The sequence below is a fragment of the Dipodomys spectabilis genome, unplaced genomic scaffold (genome assembly GCF_019054845.1).
Source record: "Dipodomys spectabilis isolate Male_0828 unplaced genomic scaffold, ASM1905484v1 ptg000054l, whole genome shotgun sequence".
Lineage (NCBI taxonomy): Eukaryota > Metazoa > Chordata > Mammalia > Rodentia > Heteromyidae > Dipodomys > Dipodomys spectabilis.
In genome coordinates, this window is record NW_024870731.1 from 24,046,068 (window position 1) to 24,064,587 (window position 18,520).

At 42.7% G+C, this 18,520-nt stretch overlaps 1 protein-coding gene across 3 annotated transcripts in view; it reads left to right on the top strand.

Moving 5' to 3' along the window:
• The window catches only part of Ptprg (protein tyrosine phosphatase receptor type G), a 689,215-nt gene that overhangs the window by 620,819 nt on the left and 49,876 nt on the right, over positions 1-18,520 (top strand). For 2 of the 3 annotated variants that reach the window (XM_042679699.1, XM_042679700.1), the window contains exons 14-15: positions 3,345-3,431; positions 16,546-16,637. In XM_042679699.1, the coding sequence (XP_042535633.1) occupies positions 3,345-3,431; positions 16,546-16,637 (179 nt within the window). The remainder of the gene's footprint in view (positions 1-3,344; positions 3,432-16,545; positions 16,638-18,520) is intronic. The other variant, XM_042679701.1, reaches the window with a different exon arrangement.

Sequence of the window (18,520 nt, forward strand, 5' to 3'; positions counted from 1 at the left end):
TCAAGCAGCCACCTTTGGTAGCCTGTAGGTCCCAAGAGAAGAAAGGTTCCAGACAGGAAAATGGTTTATGTGGAATCATGGGGCTCCTAGGTTTTGCTACTCTTCACACCTTGCCTTGCTGCCCTTTATGGCTGAGGCCTTTTCTTCTCCTTACATTCACCACTTCTTACACTTCACATTAGTATGGGACACTGGAGCCTGTCCAGTAGACAAAAGTCGCACCTTGCAAAGGGTCCTTCCGCTCCCTTGTGGAAGAAGTGAGCACGTCAATAAACATTATCCCACAGGCCCAGTGTCCTCTAGATCAAGTTCTACATGTTGCTTTTGGAGTGCTGACTCTCTTGAGCATAACACGTGACTTACATCCCAGCTGCCTGAGTTCTTGCAATGAACGGTAAGATCCACAGATGTTCATCTCTTCTTCCCTGGTGGCCCTTGCAAGCCAGAGCCGACCCCATGGGTCCTCTGTGATGGGCAATCATTTGCCAGCTAGCCCCAGCATCTGCTGATGCTGCTTTGCCCTTGCTGGCCCCGTGGCTTTTGGAGAGGGTTGGTTGGATTTATACTCCCCAGGCTACAGCTATGATAAAGGGAAACAATGTGCTGTGGAAGGGACTTGACCGTGGCTACCGTGCAGTGGAAAGGAACCAGAGGCAGGGAGAAGTGGGTGTGTAGAACAAAGGGAACGGACAGATGCTTAGGCAGAGGCAGCTGCCTAGGAGATGACCTAGAAGCATGGATCGTGGGGCCAGCGCTCCTGGAGCCCTGCTTCCTTCCATGCGTTCAAAGCACAGGCCACCTTCACAGGAGCTTCTCCATGGGGCTCCACATGTACAAAGGCCCTGAGTTCAGTCCCCCACCACTCAGGGTCCTCTTGCGCTGAGAAAATGAGAATCAAAAGGTAGGTTTTATATAAAACGGCTCCTAAGCTTAGAAAAAGCGAAGCTTCCAAGGCATTTTCAGGGGCTTTGTGTATTGATCGCCTTTATTCTTTCTACAGAAAGTCCATTTAGTGGACCACAGATGTTCAGGATATCACTCTTTCTTTTTAAAACTGCTAACTGCCTATGCAATTCGCCTCTTCCTAGAACTTGCATCTGTAGCCATATTTCAAGGTTTTGTTTTTGGTGGGTTTTTTTCTCTCTCTCTCTCTAATCATTAGGAATAATTTTTACCATTGAGCACCTGACAATGTGTCAAGCCAGTGAGGAGAGTTAAAGCACACTTCAGAATGCCAAAATCTGGCCTGTCTCAGAGGGTTGTCATTCGTGATGACACTGTGGTGTTAAACTATCTTGCTCCGAGATGCTGAAAGGAGTAGGGGGGCGAAGGAGCTTTTCAAGGCCTGTAGCGAGAGGTGGACAATTTTCTTCTTCTTTCTTCTTCTTTATTCCTCTCCAGGCAACTAACTGTTCAGGGAGATCTGGGTCACGTGGTCGTAATGATTCCAAGCAACTTTTTACTCAATAACTGTTTCCCAAATGGCTACTCTGGGGCCTTTCAGAATTCACAAGAGCTGTCAGTTGTTATAGTAACCGGCCCCCTGCTGTCAAGTCGGCCCTGGGATGCCAGTGGAGGCTCTTGGAACAGGCTAACACACAGTCATTAGACAAAAGCAGCAAAAGGATACACAGATAAAGGTTTCCATTTCACCATGTTTCATGATACTTTGAAAAACGGCAGCGACTGATTGTGCTAGGCAAGTGGTGGATGGGTGGATTTGTAAAACTTAGCAGGAAAGGGGAGATTTTCGTGAGGGGTTTAGTTTCCTCAAAGTGACTAAAAAGCACCTCTGTTTGAATTCTCAGGATTGACCAGCATCCTCTCCAATGTTATTGATTGTATTGTAGGTCAGCATAGATGACCCTCCCTTTTGATTGCTGGAGATATTAATTATTGATCGTCTGACATTTGCTTCTCAGTGAAGTGTTGTCAGTTTACGGGTGGTAGTTTTAAGCGCCTGTGATTGTGTGTGAGAAAAAAGCTGCGGAGATGGCGGCTCTGCTCCAAAATTCCCCCTACAGTGAATCTGGCAGAATTCTGAGTGGGGCTAAGGGTTGAGGAAAAGTCTAAACATTTGAGGAAGCTGCAAGTTTCAAGTTTCTATGAAAATTTGTAAAAACATTCCAACACACTCGTGATTTCCTCAGATTAATGTGCGTAGCCACACAGCCTATCCGTGATGTCTGGAGGACAGTCATTGTAGTTCCAGAAAGTTCTCGATAGAGGGAGACAAGAAGTTCAGAATTCCAGCAATCGCCCCTCTCCGCCCTTTGTGTCACATTCCCAACTTTTGGCTTCTCTACATTTTGGCTCCTTTGCCCAGCACTTTTTACCCAATATGTAGCCTAATAATTACCAAAATAAAAGCTTTACAAAGGAGGCGAGGGGAAGGGCCTGCTAGCAAGAATTAGATAACATTTATTTCTTGAAGGAAAAAAGCTGTTAAAGTTTTTAACAGAATTACCCGCCTGACTTCACACTCCTGTGCACAATTCCAGAAAAGAAAACATCCACAGATTCTAGTTTAGGTATAGGGTAAAAAAAAATCATTTTCAGATTGTGGAGTTTGGGAAAAATAGGATTCATTTCAGTGTGAGTTTCTCCAGTCCAGGAAATGTAGCTAATTAAATATAATCAAATACTTTGAAGTGTTCATTTAGCTCAAGTGTTCTTCATGTATGGTGGCAAAAAGTATGTATCTCAAGTCTATAGCCAATCATGGTGCCTGTGGTTATTTACATTTTAAAGGGAAACTACACAGAGAATTTCTCATTTAGTAATAACTTGCCAGTTCCTGTTCCTATCTCCCTGGTGTGTATTCTACAGTCTGTACTGTGTAGCAGGACAGCATTTATCCCAAGGTGATAGGAATGCAAGAGAAAAAGACAAACCCTGGATTTGTCTAATGATAACCAAATTTAGAGGAAGTTGCAACACAAGGGTAGGATACTGGCCATTAGCAAATACCTTCCCCTCTGTTAGTTGAAGCCAGAGGTGGTCCAGCAGATACCAGGATGAGAGGAATCATTCTTATTAAAGTACCAGAGTAATGCCACCTCCACCTTCCAATACATAAAGACAATCTGGAAGAGCTCTTTTGTATTTCTTGTTCCAGCATCAGAGACCTTCCTGAAACGTGCCATCTTTGAGTGTGTGGCTTCCTCTTTTGAGCTCCAGCCCCCCACCCCCGGCCCCCTCCACGCACACCTGCCTCAGGAAAGGCCTGCCTGTCAGGGACACCTGTGTTGAAGGGGAGGGAGGGTATTTGTGTGGAACTCTTGAGTGGCCAATTGCAAATATTGTCTTCTACACCTGTTCTCTTTTGTTTTTTATCCATTTAGAGGGTGTAACAAAGTAAAGTCCAAGGGCTTTCCCAGACGTTTCCGTGAAGTGCCTTCTTCTGGGGAGAGAGGAGAAAAGGGGAGCAGGTGAGGGGCGGTCCAGCTTCAGGGGGGCGTCTCAATCGCCGGGACTGGCTTGCTGAATTCTTTTCTGTTTTTGTTGCCACGGGGTTTAAAAATGTCTTCTGGATAGCAAATGCTCATCCTCACCTGTTTTACCCCAACCTTCAAAAGCAAGATGTGCAAAAATATCAATTTTACAGTATGCCCTGCATATGCTTGCTTTGCTTTGCTTTGTTTTGTGGGTTGGGAGGTGGGTTTTCTTTTGTTTCTAGATTGGTGCATACTGGGTGTATTCTATGTTTGTATGTTGCATCCATTTTCTTTCAAAAATTTCAGATGTTTGCATGGTTTAGAGCTTCTTTGTAAAAAAAAAAAAAAAAAACAAATGCATGCACTTACCCATATAGGTGAAAACACATCTTCTAGAATACTACATGTGTAGCTCCTTTAAAGGTGAAGAGTAGGAAATGGAGAGAGAGCTGGGCAAGTGTGGATTTATCGTGTGCTTTTTTATCAGAAAGGGCAACTTTTGATGAGTTGTAAATGAGTTAAATACTGCATAAAAATAATTGACCTGGAGAGATTTGTAACAAACAATCTTAATCACCACACTTGAACCTCTTCATCATAGTTAAGTAAGGATTATTGTAGGCAAACGCTTGAATGTAAATGTAAGATTTTAAGATTACATTGATGGTGCATAGGCCTACTCAATGACCTAATGCCATAAGTAGTTCTTTTCTTCCTTACATTTGATTTTTTTTCCATGTGCTGATTGGTCTTTATTGGTGGTGAGCAAAATCAGGTTACTAAGATGAAATTCTGGTTATCTATCCTCTATAATTATATACACAGATGACATGTGAAAAGATTTGTATGGAAATTTTGACAGATTAATGAGAATATTCTCGATCTGTCTACTAACGTGCGTGGTGCAATGTTGGCCTTGCACAGAAGGCAGAGATTGGTAGTATAATTACCCGTGATCTTTTTTTTTTAACTTGTTAAAGTTTTCAGTTTGTAAATAGATGTTCAAAACTCCAGTGAAATAGAAATCCTTCTTTATACCTTTGGATTCAAAAGATTTCGGTTAAGAGAGGGAAAATTCGGAGATCACTTGAATGCTTCTATCTAGCCCATAGAAATGTGGGTTTTAATGCAGTTCTTACAAGAGCCAGCAACACCTCACGGACCACATAGAGATAAATGCGTCTCAGTTCCCCAGAGATAATGTTGAACTGTCCCATTAATGTACTTGGCCCCAGTGTGGGAGTGAACAGGTTGTGGCCATGCTGTAGACAATTCAATTAGACCCATGATGCTTTGCAACTGTATTATGTTACAAGGCACCTAGACCCTGTAGTCTTTTCTCTGCTTCTGAGTAAAAGGAACACAAGTAAGTTCCATGTAGGTCTAAGTTAAGATCCATTGTGGGAACTATGAGAATCTGATTGTAAGTCAAATAGTGTACTACCCTCCCCACCCCTTTTTACAATGTAGTAGCTTTTAAAAAAATGATGGACTTTTGACTGAAAGAGATTCAGTGATTACTTCAGGTCTACCATTTTCTGGCTCTGTGAATAAAAAGTATTCTGAACTTTGATTTCCTCATCTAAAAAGCAAGTCCATTGAAGCTGGGTGTGATGGATCACACTTGTAATCCCAGTACTCAGGAGAGTGAGGTGTAAAGATGGTTAGTTTAAGGCCAGCCTGGGCTCCATCATGAAACCCTGTCTTGAAATAGTGAATTGTTGGCATTGTTGTGAAGACAGAATGAGATAGCAAACAGGAAGTGGTTAGTGGGGGATATATAACCCACAGGACAGGAGGAAGTTGCACTTGTGAGAAGTGCACTGAAGTGACTGAGCTGGACCCTCCACACTTACTGAAGTACTGACCAACTCCTCCTCTCTCTGTCCAGTGCTGGGCTTCAATACTCCATGAGGAACAAGTGGGCCAGGTAGATCCTGGTCCTCAAAGGTCTCAAAGGCTGTCTTCCTTCTGATGCTGCTGTCTCTGCCTGCTCTGTTCCTCGGAGCCTACAATTCCCCACTCACACTGTGGGTTCTGTGTACCTAAGACCAGCACCCCATCTTCACACTCCCACCTCCATCTTCCTGCCCCAGGTGCATGGCCTGCTTCCTCCCTGCCCAGCTCCATGCTCTGTCCACAGCCCTCAGGAAGGCAGGGTGTCCCCACCTCTGCCAGGCTTCTGCTGAAGGCGGAACAGCCAGAGCAATCATTTCCACTAGCCTCGTTTTCTGCTCCCTTTTCCTCTTCTGTCCCTCTCACGTTCCACAGGGTGGCCACGGGTCAGAGGAGAATGACTCAGGAGACACCCAAAGAGTCTGAGTTCCTGAGTTCCAGCGCATGAACTTCCTGTGGCGTTCAACAACCCTTTGCCTCTCTATCCCTGTTGCTCACGTTAGCCCTCTGCTGGCAGGAGCGAGGACTGAACCCCTAAGGCCCAGAGTGGAAAGAATTGTTTAAGATAAAGCAGTAAAAGGAGAGAACTGGTTATTTTTCCCAGAAAGGAGAGGACAACATTCGACATGTCATGTGCAAAGTATTAAACTTTTCCAAAAGGCTTTGAATGGCCAATACTCAATACAAAAAGCTTAAAGTCATATATACCCCACTGTGCTGTTTCCTGCCTGCGCACAAATAGCTCCCCTTGCTAGTTCACCCGCTGGTTTTCCAGCGATTGTTAGAGACATAAACACATAGGAAGCCATGGTCTGCTTTTACACAGAACAGGCCTGCACACGTCACCGCGCTCCTTAGATTTGTACTTAGCCTGATGTTTCTCTATTCCTCTCTAGTCTCCCTATTTTATTTTTTTTACAAAAGCATGGTAATATTTTTTTGTATAGCTATGTCAAGACTTATTTAGGAAATCCCCCTGTGGCTGCCATTTGGGTTGTCCCTAGGCTCCTGTTGTTACAAACAAGATTCCCTATTGCAAAGAACTTTGTGTGTCCATTTGGTTAAGTGGGTAAAGGCATATGCAGGATGAAGTCAGGAAACTGGCAGTGTCTGTCCCACGGTACATGTGTTGTAATTTTGATGGATGGTGCCAAATTGCTTTCCACGGTAGAGTATCAAGATGGGTTCCCATTAGCATTGTGTGAATATACTCATATCCCGATATCCTCCATAGTGGATTGCCATTGTTGCTAATAGCTATAAAAAAAAATCATGACTCAGTGTAGTTTCCGTGTGTTGCCTTTTATTATAAGTCAGTTGGACCATTTGTTTTTATTTTTCCAGAAGACCTTACTTATACCTTTTACCACTTTTCCCTTTGGATTGTTGGTCTTTTTCCAATGAAGAGAGATGAAGATATCCCCTCTCAATAGTATGAGTTGCATATTTTTTTTGTTATCTGTAGTTTACTTTTTTTTTTTTTTTGGTCAGTCACGGGGTTTGAACTCCAGACCTGGGGTCTCTCTGTGAGCTCCTTTGCTCAAGGCTAGTACTCTATCATTCCTGATGGTTAATTGAAGATAAGAATGGGTTGAACATTCCTACCCAGGCTGGCTTTGAAGCTGTCTTCGGATCTCAGCCTCCTGAGTAGCTCAGAGTACAGGCATGAGCCACCAGTGCCTGACTCTGTGGTTTGCTCTTAACTGTGATTCTTTGACTTTTCTGTTATCCAGTATTTCTCTATTTTGGGGTTTTTTCCCCCTTAGACTTTTGAGTTATAACTAGGAAGTTCCTTCATTCTGAGATTACTTTTTTAAAGTACTTTATGGATTCACATTTTAATAGAAAAACTCAAATCATTGAGAATTTAAACTGATCAGACTGTAATTTTTCTTTAAAAGATATTCAGCCAGTACTGGTGGCTCATGCCTCACATCTTCGCTTCTTAGGAGGCTATGAACAAAAGGATCATAGTTCAAAGTCAGCCCAGGCAGAACAGTTTAGAAGACTATCTCAAAACTAACCAGCAAAAACAGGGCTGGAGTTGTAGCTCAAATGGTTAGAGCATTAGCCTATGAGGCCCTCTGTTCAAATCCCCAGTACCTCCAAGAGAAAATAAAAAGCAGGCTCTAGGTTTGTCAGAACATGTTTTAGGAAGTAACCATGGTTGTCCATCTTCTGGAAAGTATCACCAGTACTTCAAAGTACCTAGGCATTTGTAAGGATCTCTTGTCAAAGTTAATGTTTAGCAACAAGATACCTATTGCCTTCAGACAATTAGCATTGATAATTTGATCATTTTCTCCCATGTACATATTAGCTGCCGGCAATCTGATTCATCTACTAAAATCCTCAGTGCATAAATCAGATATATTTTTTTTTCTCCTCCCACCTTTAAGAGATGAAAACCAGGGAGGGCATTTCCCATGCCTGAGAGAAATCCAGAATTTCTTGACACAGTTTCTCGTGTAACATTTTATCCCCTCTCACACCCTACCGATCTTTCCGAAGATTTTACTCTTTTCTCTTTTCCTTCTTCCTTTCCTCTCATCAGTCCCACTGACTAGACTTACTGGGGTGTGACAGACATACACCTCGGGATTTCCAGGCCAGCCCCCCCCATCACAGTCAGATTTCATGTCCCCATTTATGGTTTAGGAAGTATGCCAATCCGAAGCATATTTTGGGTTCTGAATTTTCCTTCCTAGACGATCCTTTCCTGAGAAGATACTGCCAGGGTAAACTCAGTTGTAGAAACTGAACTACTTAACATGTAGCAAAAGAAACTTAACAGCAAATGAGTTGTTGTATATGAAAAAATCTCAACTTAGAACTAAATTGGGCTCCTTTCCAAGTGGAACCCAAGAGTAACTTTTCCCTCTCTGAAGGAAAGCTCAGTGATACTTATTCTTCTACTGCTGCATTTGCCACTTACATTTCTGCAAACGTTTCCCCTAATGATTGTTTTCCCATACAGTTCTCAGTCACCTTCTTTAAAGGTGTGTGAGCACTTTATAAGTGGCTCTTATTCATACATGGTCCACTACAACAGATCCATTTACAAGTAAATATTAATGCAATTTCTGTTCTTGACAGCATGAGAATAAATGGGATTATTCTCGGGCATGGCACTGTAAATTTAAATGAGGGCAGTCCATAAATCAGTTAAGATTGCTTAATTAATATGCGGCAGCCGCTCAGCTAACTGCCCACTAGAGTCTGCAGTTAGGATTTTGCACTACACACTGCTAGCAAACTTGCAGTGATGTGATTATAAAACCCTTGAGCTTAATTTGAAGAGAGAGACTTGATTTCTGATCTCAGAATAGCAACATTTGGTTGGTTTTCATACAAATCAGGAAACCCCCCTCCCATGCCTGGCAACCATGGTACTGTGGAGGACAGACCTTTTGGAATGACCCAAGGATGCAGGATGGGAACAGTATGGGGTCTTTATGCAGAAATTTGGCCATTGTGGGTGTTAGAGTGTGTCAGCTTTCTGGAAGTTAATCAATGGGGGAAGACATTAAAAGTATAGAGATTTTTCTACCTATATTTGTAGTTGATTCCATTGTGTTTAGAGTAAACCTCTCTTAATGGGAATGTATACTGATGCTTACAAAGCACCATAGGAGCAGCTGTGTGTATGTGTGGTGTTGCGTGTCATTAGTCAGCCAGGCCAATTAAACATAGCCATGTGCTGCCTGTATGTGTGTGTTTCTGCAGGGAGCTCAAAGACTTGAACTTGACAGCTGATAAGGGTCAGTGTTCACCGCACAGGTTAGAAGACTGCTCAACACACGTGCTGTGCTTTCACAAGAGTAGAATTTACTTATTTTTGGTCAGTTCTGGGGCTTGAACTCAGGGTCTGGGTGCTGTTCCTGAGCTCTCTTGCTCAAGGCTAGCACTTTATCACTTTGAGCCACAGCATCACTTCCGGCTTTCTGGTGGTTAATTAGAGATAAGAGTCTCATGGACAGGGTCACCCTGCCACGGCTGGCTTTGTACCACTGGTCTCAGTCTCCTAAGTAGTTAGGATTACAGGTGTGAGCCACTACTGCCTGGCTTCAGAGTAGAGTATTTGATTGTTGAAAAGTCTCTGCCCCTAAGGACCTTCCTCATTTGAAAGAATAAAGAGTTATTTTTAGAAATTTTAGTCCAGGAGCTGAAGTCCTGATCATCAGCCTCCTTGTCCCATAGCTAGACACTTGCACAGTGTAATCTACCATGAGGCTATCAGACACCATACAGATCCAGACCACAGGAGTAGGATATGGGCTTAAGACCAGGGGAGCTGCTAATTAGGATCCATGCAGACTTACCAGCTGCCAGATAGGATAGTTTATATTACCCTCTTGATTTCCAGTCAAGCCTTTCTTAGAAATCTCTCTCAAATATATAGCTCATGTAGGTTTTCCAAAAAGGATGAATGAATGAAAAATAATAGGAAGCCTGCTCACATTTGTCTCCTAGAACTTCCTGTGGCGCTGTGCAGAGATGTGAACCATCAGCGATTCTTGGCTAAGCATTAGATGTCTTTGGGTTTTGGGTGGCATGTCAGAGCTTTGTTGTTTAGCACATGTATACCTGTAAGTAGGAAACTCTTCAACTCAGTATCCAGAATATTCACTCTGAGGAAGCATACCGCATGTGAATCTAACAGGAACCAACAGATTCTCAGTTCCCATTTAATTTTCATTCTCTTCCATAGACCTATCAAGTTTGAATTGAAGAAATCATATACACTGAGTTGTCTCCTTAGGCCTACCTGAGAACATTCAATGAACATCTTATATCACTCACTGTTTCTTAGGGATGGGTTTTATTTTATTGTGAAAATACTGTACAGAGGGGTTACAATTACATGAGCAAGGTAATGAGTACATTTCTTTTTTTTTTTTTTTGTCGGTTGTGGGGCTTGAACTCTGGGCCTGGGCGTTGTCCCTCAGCTCTTCAGCTCAAGGCAAGCGCTTTACCACTTGAGCTATAGTGCCACTTCCGGTTTTTTGGTGGTTTATTGGAGATAGGAGTCTCACGGTCTCTCCTGCCCGGGCTGGCTTTGAACCGCGATCCTCAGATCTCAGCCTCCTGAGTAGCTAGGATTACAGGCGTGAGCCACCAGCGCCCGGCATGAGTACATTTCTTATCAAGCATTGTGGCCTCCTCCTTTGTTTCCCCTTATCATCCCTTCCCATCTCCCCTCTCCTCCCCCCACCCCCCAGGAATGGGTTTTAGAAAGCTATATAGTACAGTGTCTTCCAAATTTGTTCAAGTGGCAAGACACTTGGAATTTAGTGTCAGAATACTACCAAGTAAATAGCAAAGTAAATACTGACAAATTCTTCATCTCAACAATTCTTCATAGAAAGCAAAATAAACTTTGCTAATCGACATGTAGCGGAGTCTACAAGAGTGGCTTAAAAGGTAACTTAAGGAGGGGAACATTTTATTTGAGAAATATGTCTTTATGTAAGAACAATAAGTCTTTGGTAGGGGGAGGAGGGTGTGCTGGGGCTTGACCTCAGGGCCCATGTGCTGTCCCTGAGCTCCTTTTCCCTCAAGGCTACCACTTGAGCCACAGTGCCACTTCTGGCTTTTTCTGTGATGAACTGGAGATGAATCTCATGGACTTTCCTGCTCCTGCTGGCTTTATGCTGCAGTCTTCAGATCTCAGCCTCCTGAGTAGCTAGGATTACATTCATGAGCCACAAGCACCCAGCTCTAATAAGTCTTTATTAAACCAAAAGCCTTTATTCAGCAGTGGGTAGCAAAACAGTTTGCTCTCACATCAGAATCCCATCCTATTTCTAAGAACTTACCATTCTAACAAAAATAGAACCAAGGACCTTGAAATTTTCATCCACATGTGTGCCTCTGCATTGGACATGATTATGAAATACCTTTGAACTCTTTATTGACTGTTTCTTATCCCACATGGGATCATGTAAATTCTCTTCTGACAAACCATTATTCTTATTATATCTCCCATTGAAAACTTTTCTTTTTAGTGGCTTCTTAGTGACAGCACTGGAGACTCAGGAACCTTTGTCCCTTTGTCACAGTAGTTCTGAAATAGAAACAATGTACATGGCCCTCCCTGGGGAGGAGAGACTTCTAAATACATAGACTGTGCTCACCTGGGCCTACTCAGCAAGATTTATCAGGAGTAGGTTTCAGCTTGTATGGGTATTAAAAAAAAGCTCCCTAAAGTAAAGAGATAATGCACAGTATTGGCTTATACCCACTGTTTGACTCAAACTCTGATGAGAGATTTATTCTTTATAACGCTGCAAAATTCAACAGTATACTAAAATAGGGATGCTTCGAATGTCATATATAGATATACCTCAAATGTAGATTAGGGGAAGTACATGACAAGAAACTTGGATTATCAATAGGCCAACCAGGATCAATAAGAATATGCTACTTGTCTTCTGTTTCTCAAAGGGATCAGAGAGCATCCTGGAGCATGGAGAAATGGAAGAATAAAATGTATGGTGGAGACTCACTAAAAATTGTTGTCAGACTTGAATTTTTTTTAATTCAATTTTTAAATACTACTTCCTCATTTCTCCTCTTTATGGTACTTCCATAAGCATGTGTTTTGTAGAGCCACAACAGTGGCCATTGATGTTCCAGATACTCTGTTTCATTCAAGAAGAGACTTTTAAGGTAAGTTAGGTGAAATAGCAGTGGACCTAGATAGAAAACTGAAATGGTTTACTCAGTGACGCACATCAGCTTTCTAAGAAATTCTATTTGCATTCCCCTGAGCTCAAAATTTGAGACAATCCTGCCTCTTTGAACAAATCACAGGTTACAAGTTTAGATGTATTAAAATGCCCCCCCAGGGGGGGGGCAGGTGCAGGGTTTGCTTTTCCTCCAAGTCCCTGCCTTTGTCTTTTTTTTTTTTTTTCTGATACATGGCTGAAGGTCAAGAAACAAATTTTTTTTCATGGATTTCTAGGAAGTCAGCAAATAAAAATATAGTGCCATATGATAGCAGCTGCTTTTCTAGAATATAAAGCTGCAGCGTAGAATTTGTACATGCGAGCCTTCCTCACAGTGTGGGATGATAGTTAAAAGTTTAAAATTAGCCGAATGGCCCTTTGAAGAAACCCAAGGTAGATCCCTAAGAAATTAGTAGTTTAAATACTGCTTAATACCTCAATGAAATGGAAGACCAAGAAGGTATTTGTAATAAGGATGTCAGCTTGTTTGTTATCAGGGAGATACCGTATAGTATGATTACCCTTTGTTACTAAAACAATAGAAAATGAACAGTGTCACCCCTTCCCTTGCTTTCTCCCAGTTTTCCCCTCCTGACCCGCCCCCACAAGTTCATTTTCAACAGTGGCCAATGCGTACCACTGCTGCATTTGTTTACACTTTGTCTTGTCATTTCTGTGTTTCTCTCTTACCCTCCCCAAAACAGATAAACTTATAACAGGACAAAAGATGCAGAAAAGAAAAAAACAGTTACAAGATGGAGGGAGGCTCCTGTATTCATGTCTTGGAGTTCATTTACATAGATATCATTTTATATGATCATATGCACATAGCAATTGAAACTTTGTGATCCTCTCTGAAGAATATCCTCCTTTCATCTCACTGTTTGAACATCTAGAGACCTGTATAATTTATCGTGTCCAAGTGGGGTTTTTTTGTCTTTTACCATCCAGTGTGTTTACTTGTAGATTTATAGGCACATTCTAATTATGACAAAATGAGGGATATGATGCACCCTTCTGTACATCACATTTATAATAACAAAAAGATATCAAAAGGACTATTCGTCATTGGAACTTTTTTCTGTATTGGCGAATGAGATGATCATAATTTAACAGTGAGTATAAATTTTGTCCACTCAAATATTTAGTGGAAAAAGGAAAAATGTCATTTAAAAAGTCCAAATGTTATCAAATGTTAGAAGTTAATCTGATTATTGAAATGTGCAAAATGCAAATCAGTTACAATGATTTTTTTTCTAGTATTATTTAGAGAGGTTCCTTTGCAAATAAAATGTTCCTATTTTGCTTTTAAAAAAATCAAAAATGGGCATTTGCTTACAATTGCCTGAGATCCCAAGTTGGCTTTGTCAATCCCTGTGTTCAATTCTTCCTGTTCGCCAATACTCCCATTCCTCACATAGCAGCCCAAAGGAATTTCTTGAAAGAAATGAATCCATGTCAGTACATGGACTGGAACTCTCCCCCTCCCGCCCCCGCCCCACACTGTCCCTTGCTCTTAGGTACCAGGGAAAACCTTCGAAGGCCTCCTGGCTCTTGGGCGATGGGCCTTTGACCCTCCTTCCCAGCCCTTCCTGCGGCAGCCTTTCTCGGTTCTTGCCACTGCCTTCCTTTCTATCAACCGCCAGAGTCACCCTGACGCACTTCCTCTAGCTACTAGATCCACCTCTCTGTAGCTTATCACACTCATCCTCCTTTATTGGGAGCCCTTTACCCGCACCGTTTGTCACCACATCATTTATGTGTTCTCCATAACTGCTATTTGAAACTTTGTAGTTGGATTTCCTATGAAAACGTTTATGTCATGAGGGCAAGGTCTTGGCTGCCTTAATTATCCTTCTCCCAATTTCACTGAAGATGACTAAGAAATAGCCCATGGGGAAAAGTGAGTAAAAAGATTTTGCCCCAAAATACTTAATACAGACTATCACAAAGAGGAGAACTGAGTGATTGTAATTGATCCACCCCTCCCCCAATCATTTCCTAACTTCTCTGTACAGATCCTCGGTTCCTTACATAATTCTCTTCAGTCACTCCAGCATTTAGCCAGGCTTACAGAAGTGATTTGTGAGGACTGTGGACAGTTATCCAGAATGCGTTCATCTGTGCACACAGTGCCACGGAGTGGGTGCTGAATAAACATTTGCTGACTGCTCTCAAACCTTCATTCGAAGGAAATAATAATACACAAGAAAGGCATACGAAGGAAAGACACCCCCGGCCTCAATCTCTGCAGCTAGTTGCCAACCCAGGTCTTTGTGCAGCACGGTGCAGATGTTCCGGGCTCTGTCTCCCAGCTTCTGACCCTCATTCCCAGTTGTGTGCTTTTCTCTGGCAATCACAGAGTTATTTTGCTCCAGGGAAAATCCATTATAAACAGCAGCACATGGGGCTCTGCAGTGTGATTTGCTTCAGTACACACTGCTTTTTTTTTTTTTTCCTCCAAAGATAATGTGGAGCCTTTAGTGCCGTACGTAGCTGAGAGACTGGCTAAACTGTCTACCCTCTAGAAAAAAAAAAAATCAACATGACAGTTTTTTCTTCTCAAGTCCAAGACTTTAACACTTGGCTAGTACTAATAGCTTTGACTAATCGTTTTATGTGTCTAAACTTAGTAATAGACTTAGGAATTCAAATCTTGAAATAAAGTTCCTTTTCTTTTTCTTCATGCAGTGTAGCCCTGGCTGTTAAACTCTGATCTTCCTGCCTCAACCTTTGTAGTGTTCAAATTATAGATGTATACTGCCCTGCTTGGCCCAGAAGTTAATTTTGTTTGTTTTTTTTTCCATTTGTTAAAGTGGACGAAAGTTCTAGTTTAGAAATCGAGCTGTTACTTCAAATATAAAAATCCCATGTTTTCACCTGGATTTTTCTATCTTTGCACACTCAGTAGCTGTGGTGAGACCCAGAGCTCCATCATTTTATATGCATTTCACATCCATGGAAGTTGAGTCTCAGTAACTGAGTCTAAGTAACTACCCCCAACATAGGTAAAAGCATCTATGAAAGTCATGAACTTCCTTTTATTACTTATATTACAATTGTCAGGTAATTCATAGCAACGAAACTTTGTGTGCGTGCTGTGAGAAACATGCCAAGCATTGGAGTTGAGTATGTTCAGTTCCCCATATTGGTATAGAGGACCAATCCAGGTTGATTCAAGAGCCATGCCCACAAATGCCAGAGGGTCCTGCTCTCCGTGTGACAACTGGCTCTGGCTGAAGAAAAGCACCTGCTCCTGTGGCCTGTGACCTTTGCCACGGCATTTGGTAATGGCTGCGCTGTAGAAAGCGATGACAGAAAACCGAATGACTGCTGTCTCCCCATTCCTCTCCCCCCCCCCCCCCCCCCCGGTGATATCTTTGGTTTAGATAGAGGAAGCTTGATTTTTCTTCTAACCCTCTAATTCCTTTTTATTTTTGGAGGTGGGGAGCTTCCTAGAAAGATCCCAGGCCACTTTGGACTCAATAAGCAACACAGGAGCTGGAATTACAGGCTGCATTGTGTGTCCATGTTGTTAGTGAGAGAGATGGTAGAGGAGTGGGGACAGCCCAGTGGCACAGAACACCAGAAGGATGCTGTCTGCTTGGCTAAAAGACCCAGCAGTAGGGCCAGCTATTGTAAGGCCCCTCTGCCACATGAACAGGGACCCTTCTCTGGTCACAATAGCCATTCACGCTGAGCGGTCTCATTAAATATTCAGCCTGTGCTTCCGGCAGCTCATTAGGGCTGCAATGAGCAGTGACGTGGAGGCAGGAAAGCTGAGGGCCGGCCAGCTTCAGCGGGCAGAGGCTGAGTGAGCTGCCGATGGCTTTTTTGTCCACTGCGTTTCCTATGATGACCAGTGTGTGCTCCCTGCTTTGCTTGAAGTACAGGTAAAACCCAAACCAAGCCCAAAACAAGCAGATGACACTTAGGGTCTCCTGTTTCTTGGTGTAGCTCTTCTCTGACTAGGGGGGGGGCATACTTGCCCCCTGCAAGTTCCCTGGCCGCCCCCAACCCCCCTTATGGAGACAGCAGTCTGAGGCTTCAGGTACCTTGGCTAAACACAGACAATGTGATAACTGTTGTGTAGTTGGGCTGTTGGCTGCTTGATGACTCCATTTGAGGGGTTCAAGGTATAGTTCTGAACTCAGTGCTAGGGTACAGGAGAGGAGGGGATTTCTTTGTGACCTGTCAGAAGTAGAAATATTGTGTGTGTGGTGGCAGGGAGGGGGATGCTGTGGCTTACAGAACTGTTTGCTCTGTCTGCGGTGAGTTCGCACTTACTTGAGGGGTCAGTGCTAGGAGATGGGTATTCCCTGCGCAGGTGCATTGCTGTCCCCCTGTCGTCTGCTTCCATGGCTCTGGCTCAGTGCTCTGTGGTTTGTAAAGCTGGGGAACCTGGTGGAAAGAGAATTGAAAAATGATTGAACTCAGAATTTCTCTGGTCTCACTGTTGGCATGTTTGGTTTCCCACACAGAAAATGTTTTCAGACTGCCCATTTCTACGTGGAAGATAGCAGTTCACCTCGCGTGGTCCCCAATGAAAGTATTCCTATCATTCCTATTCCAGGTAAGTAAGAGGCAGGGGGTTCTTTTCTCTTCTGTTTGGTTTTATGTGATAACTATGACAAAATATTATTTGTACAAAAGTTTTTTTTTTGATGATTCCTCAGCCGAGGAGATCCTAGACTAAGAGCACTTAGGTAAAATCTTTGCTTCTGTGCATCTCTTCAAAGTAATGCGATGAACTGGGTTAATATAGCATAGAATCTCATGGAAGGGAAGTAACAGAAAAACGGGAAAACATACAAAGAGTGTATCATCCGCTTGAACTGTATTGCATTGTCACAAACCATTGTGTGCTAATGTGTTCATCACAACTTGGGATATGTTTCTAAAGGTAAGTTTTCTCCTGAGATTCCTCATTTGGATGGTGATTGGTCTTCATTAAGAATGTTTGACTATGATGTTTGTGTGCAAGACTGGGGATGGATATGTTACTGCTTTAGGCTGTATTTCATTTGTCCTCAGACAAAACAGCAAGACACCCAGTGTTAGGAATTGGTAGAGTACACTGTAAGGAACCTTAGCAAATGCCATAGATATTTAGAAAGGCAGCAGTGAGTTAGTAGTTAGCAGGTACGATGTGGGATATGAAGATGTCACCCTCCATAGTATAGTATTCCTTTTGATCACATTTGCCCTCTGTACTGCTGTGTTTCCTTCCTAGCTTCTAAATACATACATTGAGATATTTACCATCTGGACATTCATCATTCTTTTGTATATCGAGGTATGACTTGTTTTATAAAGTGCCAACACCTCCACACTCATACCTCCTCACCCCATTTGTCTGCCTCATTCTCCTTACATGTTCTTCCCATCAAATGGATTTTACTTGCTTATTGTCACTTCCCACTAGAATGACAGCTTCATAAGGGCAAGCAGACGTGTTCCTAATCATGGAATAACACCAGACACTTAGTAGGCATTCTTTAACTCTTTGATGAATGGATGCATACTTGAATGGCTGTCAGCAAAACTTCCTTAAAGTTCTTAAAAGGCTTCATGTCAAGCTCAGAGGTAAGGTTACTTTTGGGGTAGCAAAAAAGGACTGCTTCTTGGTGTTGGCAGTGTTACTAGGTATGGCTATGGCTAGGGATTTGTCACTTTAAGGTCCATGAGGTGAATCACTAGGTATTGCTGGAATTGGCTGTTGTTCCATCCATTCTAGTCAACTTTCCTAAAACTTCACAGAATCAACAAAGGCAGCAGAAGAGTTTCCTTCATTCCTGTGGGATCGTTCCGTACTGCCTGCGGAAGACTGTCATACAGATGGGGCTAGGTTTGTGTTGCCATGTGTTCTCTCTCCACTGACTTTTATCCTTGGTGGAAGCAGATTGAATGCTTCTTGTGAGAGGAGAAACAGCCGACAGGAATCATCGAGCTTGATCACCACGGGACAGGTTGTTTCGCTGAATCTACCAGACTTGATCAGTAGCACCAGTATACTCTCTTTCCTCTAGCAGCATCCAGAATATGTGTTGATCACTGAGAAATTCCTGGGAGTCTGTCTCTCCTCACCCTACTCATCTAACACAGTTGCTGTGGCTGTTCAGTTCAAATTCATTTTTAAAAAGATAAGCGCTGAAATGCTTGAGCTATTTTTCGGTTTTTATTTTCCTTCACCTACTAGATTAGAAACCAGAAAACCTAGGTTTTCCCCCCAAGCTGCACCATGTTTTTTTTTTTTTTTTTTTGGCGGGGGGTGGTGGAGGGGTCACTGAATTGGCTTCCCTAAGCCTTTGTTTTATTTTTGTCAGTTGTGGGATTTGAACTCGGGGCCTGGGCACTGTCCCTGTGCTCAAGACTAGAACTCTACCACTTTAAGCCATACTTCCAGTTCTCTATGGGTTCATTAGCAATAAAGAGTCTCATGGACTTCCCTGCCCA